Source organism: Oncorhynchus nerka, linkage group LG25 (genome assembly GCF_034236695.1).
Source record: "Oncorhynchus nerka isolate Pitt River linkage group LG25, Oner_Uvic_2.0, whole genome shotgun sequence".
Lineage (NCBI taxonomy): Eukaryota > Metazoa > Chordata > Actinopteri > Salmoniformes > Salmonidae > Oncorhynchus > Oncorhynchus nerka.
The window spans coordinates 43,444,014-43,463,349 of NC_088420.1; the positions used below are offsets into that span (position 1 = coordinate 43,444,014).

The following is a 19,336-nucleotide window of genomic DNA, read 5'->3' on the forward strand; positions in this document are numbered from 1 at the left end:
ATTTTTAAGTTCATCCCAGTGTTTCTTGCACAGAGATTTTGAGATCCTCTGTCCAACTTATCACTCAAACTCACCTGTCAGATGTATCTATAGTTATGCACATTCACAAACCGGATTTATCTACAATTATAAACTGTGTGGTTTGAGCCCTGAATGCTGATTGGTTGAAAGCCGTTGTATATCAGACTCTGTACCACAGGAAGGAGAAGAAAAAAAACGTTTTACTATTCTAATTACGTTGGTAAACAGTTTATAATAGCAATAACGCACCTAAGGGGTTTGTGGTATATGGCCAATATACCACGGCTAAAGGGTATGTCTTAAGAACATCCAAATAGCACACCTGCTCGGCCTTACTGCTTAATAATAGCAGTCAAAACAAGTTAAATCGACATCCATTGATGGAAAATGATCTGGAGAGTTTTTAATAATGTATCTGATCTTTTCTCTTGCGAAATTCTTAAACTCTTAATTATTTTGATGTTAAACTAAATTTAGCTTCTTAGCCTATGTCGTTAAAATGACGTCGATATTTAGCTCGATAACGTTATGGGAAAAGGGTTTGATGGATAAATGTGCCAACTCGTCTCCCTGCAAAAAAATCGGCTAGTGTTAAGCACTTGTGAGCGGGTTTTCAGAGCTCACTGGCTAGACTTATTTTGCTGGTACCTGGCAACCCTGCCATCGCAGCGGGTGGTCAGAGAAGAAACGGAGAAGGAAGTTCAGGCTTTTTCTCTCGCGAGGAAGGACGCCGTTATCGAAATCCCTACAAACAACACGAGAATTCATCATTCACACGGTAATATAACCCAATCTAACACCGTACATACCCCGTGAGCCAGAAGTGGAGATACTGTATGCTTTGAAGTTGCATTCAACATTTAATTTAGAGGATTATTAATATAAGATAAACCACATCATAAATTTACAACGCGGCCACGGATATGGGCATTGAGGCCTAGTGTACCATTGTATTGCGTGCTTGTTGTACTTGTGGTTAGCACGCTAGCTACCGCAAATGCGAATTATAAATGGCTAACGTTAGTTAGCTAGTTTAGTATACCTTCTGCAATGGCAATTGTTTTTGCCCTGATATATTACATCTAAATACACAACTGTGACTCAATTTGTAGCCTCCTTTTTGTTGACGTTTTGTAAGATATGGCAGCATTCAGAAATGTTATTCCTTATTTACCATGCAAGTTAGCCCAGCTAGCTAAGTAGCCCACCTGCCGGGTAATGTCTGACATGTTAGCTAGTGTACTACTGTAATCATGGTTTGTCATGTAATAGCTTATCTTTCAGAATTTCTGCTGTTAAGAATACACATATACATGGATGAATATAGGCTTATCTAGAATGTAAATTAGACGGGCTAACTAGCGAACTTCTTTACAACTCCCTTGAATTGGCCTATATCAACGTTTCCCAAACTTACTGGGGGACCCCAAAGGCTGTACGTTTGTTGTTTAACCCAAGCAGTACACGGCTTATCCAAACAATCAACGTTTGATCATTTGAATCGGCTTTGTGAGGTTTCGAGGAGCGAGTTTGGGAAACGCTGGCCTAGATATAACTAGCTAGCTACATGCAATGGTGGACAGTCATGATTTAGGTTCAGGGACTTATTCAGTAACGTTACGTCGATTCTGTAGCAAAACCTTAAACGGAAGCAAACCGGCAGGGACCTATCTAAATTTGTCCAACAGAAACTCGAATTCGTTGCAAAACTGAACCGTTTGGACTAGTGATTACACCACAGTTTTTTTTAGCTAGTTTAGAGTCAATATCAAGACCTAGAATATCTGCAACGTTATTGTTTAAAGTTAGGTTGTAAACATATTGTCAGCGAATGAAGACATGCTGTATCATTTGTGCACAGTCGCCTGTTCGTTCAAGTACAGACATCTAGCTTTAATTCTAGTGCCATACCTCTATTTACTATTGCCAACAAGATAATGACCATAATTAATTGTAAATTGTTGATAAATAAAGTAATTTATTTTCACACCCCTCCACACAGTGGCATTCAAACCAAAATCCAGATATTTGCAAACGGGTATGTTTTGGAATATTTTTATTCTGTACAGGATACCTTAATTTCACTCTGTCATTTAGGTTAGTATTGTGGAGTAACTACGATGTTGTTGATCCATCCTCAGTTTAATCCTATCACAGCCATTAAACTCTTAACTGTTGTAACGTTACCATTGGCCTCATGGTGAAATCCCCGAATGGTTTCTTTCCTCTCCGGCAACAGAGTTGGAGAAGGACGCCTGTATCTTTGTACTGACTGGGTGTATTGATACACCATCCAAAGTGTAATTAATTTCACAATGGTCAAAGGGATTTTCAATGTCTGCTTTCTTTTTTTACCAATCTACCAATTGGTGCCCTTCCTTGCGAGGAATTGGAAACCTCACTGGTCTTTGTGGTTGAATCGGTGTTTGAAATCCACTCCTCGGCTGAGGGACCTTACATGTGTGAGGTACAGAGATGAGAAAAAAAAGTTAACTGACTATTATTGCACACCAGTGGAGGCTGGAACAGAACAAATGGAATAGTATCAAACAAACGGAAACCATGCGTTTGATGTATTTAATATAATTTACTGATTTCCCTCCAGCCATTATCACAAGCACGTCCTCCCCAATGAAGGTGACACCAACCTCTTTGTGTTGCACAGAGTGCAACTTGTCGAGCACATTTTTACTCCTGATATAATTTAGACTGCCATAACAAAGGGGTTGAATACGTATTGACTCATGACACTTAAGCTTTTAATTTAATTTGTAAACATTTCTAAAAACATAATTCCACTTAATGGGGTATTGTGGGTCAGTAACACACTTGCTTCCATTCAGCCACAAGCATTAGAGGTCGGGCACTGATGTTGGGTGATTAGGCCTGGCTTTCAGTCGGCATACCAATTCAACCCAAAGGTGTTCGATGGGGTCAGGGCTCTGTGCAGTCCAGTCAAGTTCTTCCACACTAATCTCGACAATTTCTTTATGCACCTCGCTTTGTGCATGAGGGCATTGTCATGCTGAAACAGCAAAGGGCCTTCCCCAAACTGTTGCCACAAAGTTGGAAGCACAGAATTGTTTGCACAGAATGTCATTGTATGCTGTAGTGTTAAGCTTTCCCTTCACTGGAACTAAGGGGCCTAGCCAAAAGGCTTCCCAAGTAGCGCAGCTTGAAGCGTCACTACAGAAGGGTACGATCCCAGGCTGTGTTACAACCGGCCGTGACCGGGAGTCTTATAGGGCGGCGCACAATTGGCCCAGCATCGTTCAAGTTAGGGAAGGGTATGGCCGTGGGGGCTTTACCTGGCTCATTGCACTCTAGCGACTCCTTGTGTTGGGCCGGGCGCCTGCAGGCTGACCTCGGTCATCAGTTGAACAGTGTTTCCTCCGACACCACTGGTGCAGCTGGCTTCCGGGTTAAGCAGGCAGGTGTTAATTAAGTAGCACAGTTTGGCGCGTCATGTTTTGGAGGATGCATGACTCAACCTTCGCCTCTCCCGAGCACGTTGGAGAGTTGCAGCGATGAGACAAGATCGTAATTGGTGATGAAACTGGTGAGAAAAAGGGGCTAGATACAAAAAAAATGTTTTTTTAATACAGCCCCAGACCATTATTCCTCCTCCACCAAAGTTTACAGTTGGCACTATGTATTGGGGCAGGTAGCATTCTCCTGGCATCCGCCAAACTCAGATTAGTCTGACTGCCAGATGGTGAAGTGTGATTCATCACTCCAGAGAACGCGTTTCCACTGTTTCAGAGTCCAATGGCATCGTGCTTTACACCACTCCAGCTGACACTTGTCCTTGCGCATGTTGATCTTAGGCTTGAGTGCAGCTCCTCAGCCATAAGAACTAATTTCATGAAGCTCCAGACGAATAGTTCTTGTGCTGACGTTGCTTCCAGAGTCAGTTTGGAACTCGTTAGTGAATGTTGCAACCAAGGACAGACGATTTTTATGACCTACGCGCTTCAGCACTCGGCGGTCCCATTCTGTGGGCTTGTGTGGCCTTAGCCGTTGTTGCTCCTGCAAGTTTCCACTTCACAATAACAGCACTTACAGTTGACCGGGGTAGCTCTAGCAGGGCAGAAATTTGACGAACTGACCTGTTGGAAAAGGTGTCTTCCTATGATGGTGTCACGTTTAAAGTCACTGAGCTCTTCAGTAAAGCCACTCTACTGCCAATGTTTGTCTATGGAGATTGCAAGGCCATGTGCTCGATTCTATAGACTTGTCAGCCACAAGTGTGGCTGAAATAGCTAAACCCACTAATTTGAAGGGTGTCCACATACTGTTGTGTATATATAGTGTATAGCTTCAAATACTCATTCTAACCGTACTATTTATGACGTAAATTGAGTATATAGTATGCTTATTGGTCATAGTACGGATATAGTGAGTATGGCAAAAGTTTCTGGATGTCGTACTACATTCGCCAAAATACAAAGTATACAGTTGACACTGTTTGTATACTTTTAGGCCCCATAATGGAATTCTTCAGTAAATGGGTGTGGCTTCATGTCGTTTTCAGTTTTGAAGAAAATATGCAGCCGAAGTCCAACGAGAGTGTATACAAATTCATTGCTTTAACTAATTATGACAAATGTTAGGAAAATGTAGAGCAATGTAATAAAGTAATGACTTTAGTAATGGTGTTAGTACGCTCAACTGACAGGAAACCGTTTACAGCGGGATGGGCAATTCCAGTCCTCGAGGGCCTGACTGGTGTCACAGTTTGCCCCAGCTAACAAACCTGACTCCAATAATCACCTAATCATGATCTTCAGTTTAGAATGCAATTTGATTAATCAGCTGTGTTTGCTAGGGATGAAGAAAAAGTGATACCAATCAGGCCCTCGAGGACTGGAGTTGCCCACCCATGGTTTACAGTATACTAAAATTAACTAATAGTATATAGTTATGAAGTATGTAGTGATTATTATTATTATTTGACCATGCTGGTAATTTATGAACATTTGAACATCTTGGCCATGTTCTGTTATAATCTCCACCCGGCACAGCCAGAAGAGGACTGGCCACCCCTCATAGCCTGGTTCCTCTCTAGGTTTCTTCCTAGGTTTTGGCCTTTTCTAGGGAGTTTTTCCTAGCCACCGTGCTTCTACACCTGCATTGCTTGCTGTTTGGGGTTTTAGGCTGCTTTTCTGTACAACACTTTGAGATATCAGCTGATATAAGAAGGGCTATATATATACATTTGAATTTGATTTGATATACAGTATGTTAGTATGGGCATTCGATCATAGCTTATGTGTCATGTGTCCAACTTTGCCTACTAATCATGGGATATTGTGTAGCAGCCTACAGTGGCGCAAACGGTCCACCTGTACCTTTATTGCAATAAGGTACTAAAGTAAAACTACAGAAAATGTGGCAAAGAAATGAACTCTTATGTCCTGAATACAGCACGTTATGTTTGTGGCAATTCCAACACATTACTAAGTACCACTCTTCATATTTTCATGCAAGGTGGTGGGTGCATCATGTTATGGGTATGCTTGTCATTGGCAAAATCCTAGAGGAAAGGCTGGTTCATTCTGCTTTCTTGAAAATGGCTGTTTAGCAATGATCAACAACTTGACAGAGCTTTTGCAAATATTGTACAATCTAGGTGTGCAAAGCTCTAATAGACTAACATCATAATCAAACTGGCTCCGTGTGTGTGTGCTCCATCGTGCGCATGTTGAGTTTGTCTATCCCCACCAGACATGATCAGGACACACAGGTTGAAATATCAAAACTACCGTATATAGATTTGGGGACAGGTTGAAACACATATGAAACATTCATGGACATATAATGTTATTGTTCACATACATGTGTTTAGCAGATGTTATAGCGGGTGTAGCGAAATGCTTGTTTCTAGCTCCGACAGTGCAGTAATATCTAACAAGTATTATCTAACAATTTCACAACCTATACACACAAATCTAAGTAAAGGAATGTAATTAAGAATATATAAATATATGGACGAGCAATATCAGTGTGGCATAGACTAAGATACAGTAGAATAGTATAGAATACAGTGTATATATATGTATATATACAGTGGGGCAAAAAACGTATGGTGCTTTGTGGTTTGCTTAATAGAAGGAATTTGAAATGATTTTGATACTTAGGTAGATTTGATCAATTACATATACTTTTGATACTTAAGTATATTTAAAACTAAATACTTTTGGACTTTTACACAAGTAGTATTTTACTGGGTGACTTTCACTTTTACTTGAGTCATTTTCTATTAACTTATCTAATTGGGTACTTTTTCCACCACTGCCCTTAAGACACCCACATTAGGAAGCTTGCTCAACAAGAAGCCAATATTCTACCTGTTATTATTAGCTCTATAACCCAGACACACTCAGGTAAAACGTCACACAGGGAATAGAGCAGGAAATAAATCAGACTCTTTCTCAGTTGTTTTCTCCTTGAATCTGGGGCCCTGTCCAGAACCCAAGAGGAAAAAAATCAAGGACAATCAATAACATTTTGAATTCAACCTGAATTTCAAACAGGGTTAGGGTTGAGTGCCCTCTGGTGGAAGTCTGGTGTTTTGACAAATGGAACCAGACACTAACCACTTAATACTATTAACTACATTTGATTAACTGAGTTTATAGATATTTAATAATATTGACAATAAAATGTATATTTTTACTAGCTACAAGGCTAAGAGCTCATTAATTTCTCAGTTGCAGAACATAGTTCAAGTAGTCAGTTCTTCAGTCATCTTATATCAACCTTGAGGTAATTTGCCTATTATTTGCAGGTTAGAATATTGAAATGATGAGTTACGCATATTCTATGCCATGTCAGGATTTGTGGCCCTCTAATCAAGCCTAGTAAATTCACATGACTCAACCAATATTGAAACAAATGTATCCCAGTGGTGTAGAGTGGTGATATGTGCCAAACTAGTTAAGTGACTCATCCTTGAATTATGAGGTCCAGTTAAGCAAAAGACAGAGAACAAATCACATTTGAATTGTCACATGCTTTGTAAACAAGGTGTAGACTAACAGTGAAATGCTTACTTACGGGCCCTTCCCAACAATGCAGTACAATAAATAAATAATCATATTTTTTTATATTATTATTATTAACACAAGGAATAAATACACAATGAGCAATGATAGTACTGGTACCCGATGTATATAGCCAAGCTGAGTCGATGTGCAGGGGTACAAGGAATTGGGCTATTGAGGTAGATATGTACAGATAGGTAGGGGTAAAGCGACTAGGCAACAGGATAAATAATAGACAGTAGCAGCAGTGTATGTGATGAGTGTGTAAATGTGTGTGCGGTGAATATGTGCCTGTGTAAGTGGAGTGTGAGTGTAAGTGTGTGATTCCAGTGTGTGTGTGCATAGTCAAATCAAATGTATTTATATAGCCCTTCGTACATCAGCTGATATCTCAAAGTGCTGTACAGAAACCCAGCCTAAAACCCCAAACAGCAAACAATGCAGGTGTAAAAGCAAGTCAAAAAGAGTTGACTATGCACATACACAAGATGCTCTCAATGGTGTAGGTGTATAACTTTTTGAGGATCTGAGGGCACACGCCAAATCTTTTTAGTCTCCTGAGGGGGAAGAGTTGTTGCCGTGTCCTCTTTAAAAAAATGTTTTAATTGATTTATTTCCCTTTTTCTCCCCAATTTCGTGGTATCCAATTGGTAGTTGTTACAGTCTTGTCTCATCGCTGCAACTCCCGTACTGACTCGGGAGAGGCGAAGGTCGAGAGCCATGCGTCCTCCGAAACACAACCCGACCTAGCCGCACTGCTTCTTGACACAACGCACATCCAACCCGGAAGCCAGCCGCACCAATGTGTCGGAGGAAACACCGTACACCTGGCGACCTGGTCAGCGTGCACTGCGCCTGGCCCGCCACAGGAGTCACTGGTGCGCGATGAGACAAGGATATCCCTGCCACCCAAACGCTGGGCCAATTGTGCGTCGCCCCCTGGACCTCCCGGTCGCGACCGGCTGCGACAGAGCCTGGGCTCAAACCCAGAGTCTTTGTGACACAGCTAGTGCCTTAGACCACTGCGCCACCCGGGAGGCCGCCGTGCCCTCTTCATGACTGTGTTGGTGTGTTTGGACCATAATAGATCCTTAGCGATGTGGACACTGAGGAACTTGAAGCTCTCAACCCACTCAACCAGTTCGGCCCTCCGTTTCCTGTAATCCACGATAAGCTCCTTTGTCTTGCCCACATTGAGGGAGAGGTCTTTGACCTCCTCCCAGTAGGCTGTCTCATAATCGTTAATGATCAGGCCCACCACCTTTATGTCATCGGCGAACTTGATGATGGTGTTGGAGTTGTGTGCGGCCACACAGTCATGGATGAACAGGGAGTACAGCAGGGGACAAAGCACGCAGCCCAGAGGGGCCGCAGTGTTGAGGGTCAACGTGACGGATGTGTTGTTGCCTACCCTCACCACCTGGAGGCGGTCCGTCAGGAAGTCCAGGACCCAGCTGCAGAGGGAGGTGTTCAGGGACTTAACTTAGTTATATCTTGGAGTGCATTATGGTGTTGAATACTGAGCTGTAGTCTATTAACAGCGTTCTCAAATAGGTGTTTATTTTGTCCAGGTGGGAAAGGACTGTGTGGAGTGCAATAGAGATTGCGTCGTCTGTGGCTCTGTTTGGGCATTAAGTGAATTGGAGTGGGTCCAGGGTTCTGGGATGATGGTGTTGATATGAGCCATAACCAGCCTTTCAAAGCTTTTCATGGCTACAGATGTGAGTGCTATGGGACGGAAGAAATTTTGACAGGTTACTTTGGTGTTCTTGGGCACAAGGACTATCGTGGTCTCCTTGAAACATGTAGCACAGACATCAGGTTTTTTTAGAACAACCCCCTTTGTCAAACTGTTTTATTTGCTTATTGCTGATTGTCATAAATTCACTGACATTGGGATTGAAGAGCCAGAGAATGTCAAGGCTCTTTTTATTTGCAATAATGATGTTGTTTTGTGGTCCTCTCTGGCTATACAGGTCTGAATAATGTCGGAACAAGATTTGGCGGAGATAGTGCAGATAGCAGTGGAGGACTTGGGCCAGGGCGACCAGACTGGTAAGATCTATATTACAAAGTTCTGTCCAATCACCATAACTAGGGCCATGTGACCTGACAAGGAAAACCACAAGGGGGACATTCAAAAATGTCTCTATACATCCATTTGTCTGTATTGAAAAGGAAGGGTCACCACTGACTAACTATCCATTGGCTAATGGTGACGCTTCACTTCTGGCTTTAGATGTTTTATTTTAATGGTAGCTACTACCCATGTGGGTACATTAGCAACGGTCATCGAAATTGTTAAAAGGTTAAAGTAAAAGGTTAAAGTAAAAGGTTAAAGTAAAAGATATTTGCATAAAAAAACAGGTTATAACCGTTGCAGAAATGTTACACAAAATATCTGGTTGCACTATTTCTGAAAAGACTGCGCGCACACACAAATATTGAGATTTATAAACTGGCACATGCCATACATACACATGTTTCCCGTTATAAATCAGACCTGAATGAAAAACTGTGAACCTATAAACACGCATTATAACTCTTTCTGAATAGTGCCCATCATTCACCTTTTATGGTGACAATAATGCTGTTTTTTGCTGTATACTTTGGAAGATTGGAATTAGGCCAAGACAGTATATCTAAAGGAAATATCAATGGCAAACTTGATCAAATGTCTTTGGTGGTGTTGGCCAAATATTTTTTTTGCAGTGACATTTGCTGTATCTGATCTGTTTCAAATGGTTGTGGACCTGTAAACAGATTGTTTGAATTCAATAATGTTTTGCATTTACTTTCTCCTGAACCTAAATATGCTGCACTGCCCGCGATTTCTGAAACATTGACTACTCTGAAACAAATGAAAACAACAGTAGGCCTATTTACAGTGGTAGCCTATAAACTTCAACGCAAAAGATCAACTGTCTATTCACCTGTTAAATTCTACTGTATGTTATAAACCGTGCTTCCTTTCGGATGCATAGAGCAACAACGTGAAATTATAATAATCTAATAGGCCCAATGAAATGAGAGATGCACATGGTCATTTGTTGTATGGCTATTTTGGGAATATGAACTCATGGCCAGAAAAGGTAGAATGGTTATGATATACAGTACCAGTCAAAAGTTTGGACACACTTACTCATGAAGAGTTTTTCTTTATTTTTACATTTTAGAATAATAGTGAAGACATCAAAACTATGAAATAACACATAGAATCATGTAGTAACCAAAAAAGTCTTAATAATTTATATTTGTCAAAGTAGCCACCCTTTACCTTGATGACAGTTTTGCACACTCTCGGTATTCTTTCAACCAGCTTCACCTGGAATGCTTTTCCAACACTCCCAAAGGAGTTCCCACATATGCTGAGCACTTGTTGGCTGCTTTTTCTTCATTCTGTGGTCCAACTCATCCCAAACCATCTCAATTGGGTTGAGGTCAGGTGATTGTGGAGGCCAGGTCATCTAATGCAGCACTCTATCACTCTCCTTCTTGCTCAAATAGCCCTTACACAGCCTGGAGGTGTGTTGGGTCATTGTCCTGTTGAAATCAAATTACATTTACATTTACATTTAAGTCATTTAGCAGACGCTCTTATCCAGAGCGACTTACAAATTGGTGCGTTCACCTTAAGACATCCAGTGGAACAGCCACTTTACAATAGTGCATCTAAATATTTTAAGGGGGGGGGGGGTGAGAAGGATTACTTTATCCTATCCTAGGTATTCCAAAAATTATAGTCAAACCAGATGGGATGGCAGATTGCTGCAGAATGCTGTGGTAGCCATAATGATGATGCGTACATTGAATTCAAAATAAATCACTGATGGTGTCACCAGCAAAGCACCATCACACCACCTCCTCCATGCTTCACGGTGAGAACCACACATGCAGAGATAATCTGTTCACCTACTCTGCATCTCACAAAGACACGGCAGTTGGAACCAAAAATCTCAAATTTGGCCTCATCAGACCAAAGGACAGATTTCCACCGGACTAATGTCCATTGCTCGAATTTCTTGGCTCAAGCAAGTGTTTTCTTCTTTTTGGTGTCCTTTAGTAGTGGTTTCTATGCAGCAATTTGACCATGAAGGCCTGATTCACACAGTGGTATCTGAATAGTTGATGTTGAGATGTCTGTTACTTGAACTCTGAAGCAATTATTTGGGCTGCAATCTGAGGTGCAGTTAACTAATGAATTTATCCTCTGCAGCAGAGGTAACTCTGGGTCTTCCTTTCCTGTGGCGGTTCTCATGAGAGCCAGTTTCATCATAGCGCTTGATGGTTTTTGAGATTTTCCGCATTGACTGACCTTCATGTCTTAAAGTAATGATGGACAGTCGTTTCTCTTTGCTTATTTGAACTGTTTTTGCCATAATATGGACTTGTTCTTTCACCAAATAGGGCTATCTTCTGTATACCACTCCTACCTTGTCACAACACAACTGATTGTCTCAAATGGATTAAGAAGGAAAGGAATTCCACAAATGTACTTTTAAGAAGGCACACCTGTTAATTGAAACACATTCCAAGGGACTACCTCATGAAGCTGTTTGAGAGAAGGCCAAGAGTGCGCAAAGGTTTCATCAAGGCAAAGGATGGCTACTTTTATGAATCTCAAATATATTTAGACATTTTTGGTTACTTGATTCCATATGTGTTATTTAATAGTTGTGATGTATTCACTATTATTCTACAATGTAGAAAATAGTACACATTTAAGAAAAACCCTGGACTGGTACTGTATGTATTATGGCTACTCGATAAATTTGACTTTACAGTTTTCAGACGTAGCCTACAAACGTCAATAGAAAAGGTGAACAGTCTGTTCAACCGTTAAACTGTGTTTCGGATCGGATTGTATAGAATGGTAGCCTATACAAACTTGTTGTAGGCCTATAAGCTATTTTGTGAGTATGAAACCATCACAGTCAGAAAAGGTGAGGAATTTATTCTGCAATGATCATGGAAATGAAATAAATAATTGAAAATAGATGTGTAATTATTTTAGAATGCAAAGATAAAATACGTCTACTTTTGCTCTTCTCACTAACAGCAAATGATCTTATTATATTGAGCTACCTGTTTTTTTTTGTTACGAATATGTCAAGATATTAGTCCCCATTTGCACAAGGCTGCCACTAGAAACTGTGCGTACGCATGGTCTAAAGATGGCGGGAGGATAAGTACATTCTCTCATCAAGTTCAGTTTTTATACAGCCAATTTAATGCGTGAACTGGCGCATGAATGTTTTGGGGAATATTTTGCGTTTGCACAATGTTTATAAACGAGGCCCCAGGTGTTTTTGCATATATGATTTAACATAAGGGTGGAAGAGAGCAAGTGTTGCAGCCCTATCTGCCTTACCTGCTCTGTCTAGTCTGCCTCATTAGTTACTGTTGTCACATTTTCTTGCATAATTAAACAAATGTGTCAGTAGCAGGATACACTCGGATTAAAAATCAAAATCTATCTAAACATACTTTACATTGTTTGCGAGATCAAAGATAATATCACAATAATCCGTGTTCATTTTCGGTAGTTGCTTTTAAAATGAAAGCAATCAATCCAGTGAGATGAAAGTGACAGGTGGATTTTTGCACCCCTCAAACACAGGAAATGGATTGTTCAAAAAGACAAATCCTTAGGTGGGTGGGGCGTGTGCGCTGCTAGGGTACATTTGGATAAATCACTTCGAAAGAGCTACATACCAGCAGCAACAGTGCATCTTTTTTTGAATGATTGTGTGTGATGTGTTAGATGTGTTGGACAATCATGAAGATTCTGATGACAAGCCTGACAGGAAAAGGCCAAGGGTGGACAACAGCACCCAGGATGCATCTCTAAAGGTAGGTTACTTGTGGACTACTTCAGGGGTATATTGGATATGATATGCAGTTCTAAGCTGAGTCAGTCATGTGAGCATGTCAGTTTGTTTGTCCTATGAAAATAAATCAAATTGCATTGATGTAGTGTTATGTTCCCAAACAAGAACTCCAAAAAACACACACTGCTCAACAGAAAAATGGAACAAAAAATGAGCCACTGACAACCAGTATAAAACAGGTGGGGTTTTAAAATGGGTTCTGAAAGGCATCTATGGGGGGGTGCCTACTGTCTGGGTGCTGGTCAAGTAACACCCACCATGGACGCCCATGAGATTTGCCATATACGGAGATAAAAAGAAAACCCACACCAACTTCGGTTAGAAAGTGAAAGTAAACATGGCAGAGGGATACATCCGAGGTGAGGATTTACAGATTTACTCCCGTGTACACCTGTGTCACAGCTAGGGTCCGCCCCTACATATCGACCCCATGGCCGCGACACACATTCTCTTTCATTTTTCATCTTGGTAAGTCACTGGTAAGTGAATTATACTCACTGGCTGTTTGCAGCCTGGAGAAGCTGGCCACATGCCTAGCACCTCCTCTTGAGTGCTCCACTCGCTGCACGCGTTTGATCTGTATCTTCCGCCCGTGGTTTGTCGGGATTGTGTTTCGCTAGCGTTACACTACGACTCCATGGGGATCCATTAGTATGGTGGCTCTTGCTGCCACAAACTGTAATTCACCTTACACAACTTGCCCACTGGCTTGTTCTATGTGTGTGTTGTAAATTGCTTTAACATGCTGCTCCCGATGCCATAGGTGCAGGTTTTCTGCTAATTACCCCGTGGGCTTTTTGTCTTGCTCTTTCCCCTGCAAGAGTGTAAGAGTATCGCGGTGGGCTTTCCACTACGTTGAGACTAACTTTGGAGTTCCTTAATGGAATTACTCCATCATATGATGCTGTTCTTACTGTTTGCATATTAAAACCAGCTAGGTAATATTGCAGTTGGTGTAAAAAACAAACAAAAAACAAATAAATCAAATCCATGCACAAGTGGGTCGGCCAGGCTCGGGCTCAGGCTGGGGACGAGCTCCCTCCCTCAGGAGTAGTGTACCAGCGAGCTGTTAGTCCCTCTCCTGGGCCCAGTATCCCTCCTAGGAAGCATAGCTGGAGCCACCGCAGGCATTGCCCATCTGCTGCCAGTCCTGGATGGGGGCAGGAGTCGGACCTCTGGGACCACCTTAAACGGAGGGCGCATGCCCTGCATCAGGAGGTTGATAGCTTCGATGGCGATGACAGCTGTTCCCTGTTGACCAGTGATAAGCTGTTCCTGGGGGATGATGCTGGCACTGTTCACCACCGTGAGCGGGGCTACCAGGCTGACAGGCAATCAGAAGCCGGCAGTGGGGCTTCATCGCCCCCAGAGGCTCGAGAGGCAATGAGGAGCCTACTCACTCCGGTAGCCACTGCACTGGACATCAAACTGGTGGACAGAGATGACTCTCCATCTGTCCCCATCTCTGCTGAGTTCTGCAAGGCCTTGCAGGAGAACTAAGCCTCTGCCAGAGGGCTCTTCTGACTCACAGCAAAGACTGGACCATGGAGTTATGTTACGAGTCACTCGGCCTCCGGGAGTACCCGACCATGGATGCCATGATAGCTCCCATGGTCCTCCCGGACTGAGAGATTATAGTGTGGAACCCGCAACTGAAGCCAGGACCCCCCCAGAGTCTTTGATGCGGACTTGAAAGCCACATGGGTCCCTCTGCTCTCTTGGCTGCCTTACCAACGTGGCCATGCTGCTGCAGGCCTACCTGCAGAAGGTTGCCCTGGTTGCGGGGAGTTCCTCCGGGAAGCAATGGCGGTGTCTCAGCCTCCAGTACAGGAGTATTTATGCTGCAGTAGTTTGTGTCGGGGGGCTAGGGTCAGTTTGTTATATCTGGAGTACTTCTCCTGTCCTATTCGGTGTCCTGTGTGAATCTAAGTGTGCGTTCTCTAATTCTCTCCTTCTCTCTTTCTTTCTCTGTCTCGGAGGACCTGAGCCCTAGGACCGTGCCCCAGGACTACCTGACATGATGACTCCTTGCTGTCCCCAGTCCACCTGACCGTGCTGCTGCTCCAGTTTCAACTGTTCTGCCTTATTATTATTCGACCATGCTGGTCATTTATGAACATTTGAACATCTTGGCCATGTTCTGTTATAATCTCCACCCGGCACAGCCAGAAGAGGACTGGCCACCCCACATAGCCTGGTTCCTCTCTAGGTTTCTACCTAGGTTTTGGCCTTTCTAGGGAGTTTTTCCTAGCCACCGTGCTTCTACACCTGCATTGCTTGCTGTTTGGGGTTTTAGGCTGCTTTTCTGTACAGCACTTTGAGATATCAGCTGATGTACGAAGGGCTATATAAATACATTTGATTTGATTTGATTGGCTGATTTGTGTCCTAACCAAGACCCAGGTCCTGTCAGACTGAGACATGCTCCTGACCTACATCGGTGGGCTGGGTATTACTATAAATGACAAGAATCGTCTGCCTCCTGAGTGGCGCAGTGATCTAAGGCACTGCATCGCAGTGCTAGCTGTACCACTAGAGATCCTGGTTCGAGTCCAGGCTCTGTCGCGTCCGGGAGACCCATGGGGCAGTGCAAAATTGGCCCAGCGTTGTCTGGGTTAGGAGTGGGTTTGGCTGGCAGGGATGTTCTTGTCCCATCGCGCTCTAGTGACTCCTGTGGCGGGCCGGGCGCAATGCACGCTGACACGGTTGCCAGGTGTACGGTGTTTCCTGACACATTGCGGCTGGCTTCCGGTTTAAGCGGGCATTGTGTCAAGAAGCAGTGTGGCTTGGCTGGGTTGTGTTTCGGAGGACGCACGGCTCTCGACCTTCGCCTCTCCCAAGTCCATACGGAGTTGCAGCGATGAGACAAGACTGTAACTACCAATTGGATACCATAAAATTGGGTAGAAAAGGGGTTGAAGTTTAAAAAAAGGTGGCCTTCTTTGACATGGAACTGTACTCAGTCCTCATGAGAGCACGCCTGCCCACCAGAAGGGTTCAGGCGATCTTATCTTGTTTCGACCACTTTCGGCAGGGGCGGGTGGTATCCACCCTGACGTGCCATCGCCTGTTGGGCTTGCTGACGGCGGCCTCATTGCTGATTCCCCTGGGCCTGCTCCATCTCCGGCCTCTTCAATAGTGGTTCAACTCCCACCGGCTGCACCCAAAGCGCCACCGTCACCGCCAGCTGTGGGTGACCATGCAGTTCCTCAGGGCGTTGTTGAGGTGGCGCTGTTGCTCCTTTCTCTCAGGTGTTATTCGAGAGAGAGAGAGAGAGAGAGAGAGAAAGTGCCCGCCACCTTGGGACTGGAGCCTACATCCCGAGGTGGTGCAGCACCTGTGGGACAAGTTCAGGAGGGCGCAGGTAGACCTGTTTTCCTCCCTGGACAATGCACACTGCCCCCGTGGTACTCCATGTCGGTGCCACCAGGGCCTCTGGGCTTGGATGCTCTGGCTAATGATTGGCCAGGGCTGGAGCTTTACGCATTCCCCCCCTTTCCACTGATCCAGGCTGTGCTGGACAGGATCTGGATGGCGGAGCATCGTCTGCTAGTGGTGGCCCCATACTGGCCCAGACGACTCTAGTTCAGCCTTCTCCTGACCCTGTTGTCTGGGACACCTTGGCAACTGCCCCTGAGACCCGACCTGCTGTCTCGGGCCGGGGGAACTCTGTGGCATCCGAGATCGCACCGCCTCAGTCTGTGGGCTTTGCTGCTGAACGGCACCAATGGTCCATGTTAAGGACTACAGGAGGGGGTAATGAAGACCATGCAGAGCGCAAGGGCACCGGCTACATCTGTCGCATACCATATGCACTGGTGGTTGTTATACTCTTTGTGCATCGGTATTGAGGTTGTGCCCGAGTCATGCGGGTGCAGTATGTCCTGCAGTACCTGCAGTCTCGCTTGGATGAGGGCTTGGCAGCCTCTTTTACTGAGAGCGTATTTGTGGGGTGGATGGACAGGCCAGTTGGGTGCCATCCCTTGGTCTCTAGGTTTATGAAAGGGGTTTGTCGCCTGCGTCCAGCTAGGCCCCGTTCAATAGCTAGCTGGGATCTGGATGTGGTCTTGGCAGCTTTGGCAAAGCCATTGGAGTCTGCCTCACTGAAACACCTCACTATGAATGTGGCTTTCTTGGTAGCGATTACTTCCATGAAGAGGGTGGGTGAGCTCCATGCTCTTTCGGTCCGTTCTGAATGCTACCAAATGGACCCCAGTGGGAGGAGTATGTCTCTCTGCCTCAACCCTTCATTCCTCCCAAAGGTTCTCTGACAGGCATGTGAACATCCCTTTTATTCTGTCTGCCTACGACCCCCTGGCAGTGGCGGGGGAGTCTGGGCCTCCCACCGGCATGCGGGCACAGGCTGTCTATGTGGAGCGGACACGGTTAGTGAGAATAACAGGCCAGCTCTTTGTCTGCTATGGTGAGAGTCCTGGACGCTGGGCTATCAAAGCAGAGGCTCTCTCACTGGATCGTGACACGATTACGATAGCATACCGCCTCGCTGGCAAGCCAGTGCTGGGATCTGTGCTGGCACATTCAACACGAGGTGTGGCTGCGTCCTGGGCTCTACTGAGAGGTGTACCCCTCACTGATATATGTGCTGTGGCCAGCTGGGCTGCCTCTTGCACCTTTGCTAGGTACTATCGGGTAAATGTGGCACCTCCCTCTGCAGTTGCGTCAGCAGTCCTGGGCGTCGCCTCCCCTTCCCGTGATGGTGCCGGGACCCCCTTCCACATTGACGGCCCCTGCGTCTCGGTCCCGCGCTGGGACTTCGCTGCTGGCTGGCCAGGTCCGTCTAGCACCGACTAAATCTGGTACGGGCATACCAAAATATTGGAGTGATCCAATATAGTTAAACATAACCAATGTTCCCTATGTAACCACGGTTATGTGAGCTATATGGATCACTCCAATCCTCTACGGTGCTAGAGGCGCCTCAAATTATGTAGAGAATGTGAGTTGCGGCCATTGGGTCTATATATAGGGGCGGACCCCAGCTGTGACACAGGTGTACACTGGAGTAAATCTGTAAAGTCTCACCTCAGATGTATCCCTCCGCTGCGGAGTGATACCAATATATTGGAGTGATCCATACATTTCACATAACCGTGGTTATATTTGTCACCTTCGTTGTGATGCCAGCTGCAGAGAAGTATTTAGGATTACAGTATTGTACTGCGGATGCGTTACAGGCGGTGTTGAATGGTAGTGTTCTGTCCTCCCAGGATGTCGGCCTGGGGTAGGATTAGATGGTGTTAAAGTAGTGCAATGGTGGTGTTTTTTTAATGACGGTTAATAGTTGGTTGGGTTATTCTTATTATTTTTTTTCCATTTTCCCTTTTATATCACCAAGTATAATAGATTGTACAGTAGGTGGTGGCATGCAGCTTTAACTTTTGTTTGCGGACCGCCATAATACTATAGAAGAAGAACGAAAACCGAAGTTTGTAAGAATAGGTCTACTGTAGTGCTTAGTCTCTAAGCTCATTGTAAAGAAGGGAACTTATTTCATCCACCACACCAATGTGTAACATGCATTTACACACACACACACACACACACACACACACAATCAACTTACTCTCACTCTTTACCTCTTCTGCTCTCCAGACCTTGTTGTACTCCATCAGCCAAACGATCTGCCAGCGTCTGGACAACATGGAGGCCAAGTTGCAGCTGGTAGAGGTGACGTGCCGGACCCTGGAGAAGAAGCTGGATGCCGTGGTCAACAAGAACCAGGCACCCATCCAGGTCCCTATGGTGGCCGGCTCCCTTCTAGGTGCCACCCAGACCTGGAACAAAGTGCGCTGGTGAGTTGAAGTGTGGCCCGGGTCCATATTCATTAGGGTATATCATAGCAGGCCATTTTGGCACGACAAACAAAAATGAGAGTTTCTTATTTCTTATGTTCAGGTAGTCTTTTCTGTCTCAGTCTGTTTTCTTCTGGTGCCTAATGAATACAACCTGGTTAGGACTGGGGATCATGGTGGGATATAATTCGGGGACTGGTCAGGGTGAGATGAGGACTTGAAGACAAAGGGTGATACACTGGAGGATGTTGACACTTGTTGACTTGTACTTTGAGGGGTGAGGGAGTACTCATTCCCTTACAAGTGAGTGCTTAATTAGAATGCACCTTTTCCCATGAACACAATTTGACACTGGAGCCTGTTGAGGTATTTGACACAAGAATTCCCCGTCTGCCCCTGCAGTGTTGTTCCGCAGACCAATGTCATAGTGAGCCAAGACCGACCGAAGGGTCAGGAGGAGTCAGTAACTCGAGGGGCAGATTCACTGGAGAACCTCCTTAGCAAGTGAGTGACTGACACCTGTTTTTTTTAGAATCGCATATAGAACAAATACTGTTGTGCATGA

The 19,336-nt window shown here is 44.4% G+C and overlaps 1 protein-coding gene across 2 annotated transcripts in view; it reads left to right on the top strand.

The window, feature by feature from the left end:
- Positions 1-624: 624 nt before the first annotated feature.
- Positions 625-19,336, top strand: part of LOC115109541 (protein BANP-like) — a 68,660-nt gene continuing 49,948 nt past the window's right edge. For both annotated transcript variants that reach the window (XM_065009799.1, XM_029634536.2), the window contains exons 1-5: positions 625-799; positions 9,044-9,122; positions 12,832-12,920; positions 18,572-18,771; positions 19,174-19,275. In XM_065009799.1, coding sequence (XP_064865871.1) covers positions 9,053-9,122; positions 12,832-12,920; positions 18,572-18,771; positions 19,174-19,275 — 461 coding nt within the window. In that variant the 5' untranslated portion in view covers positions 625-799; positions 9,044-9,052. The remainder of the gene's footprint in view (positions 800-9,043; positions 9,123-12,831; positions 12,921-18,571; positions 18,772-19,173; positions 19,276-19,336) is intronic.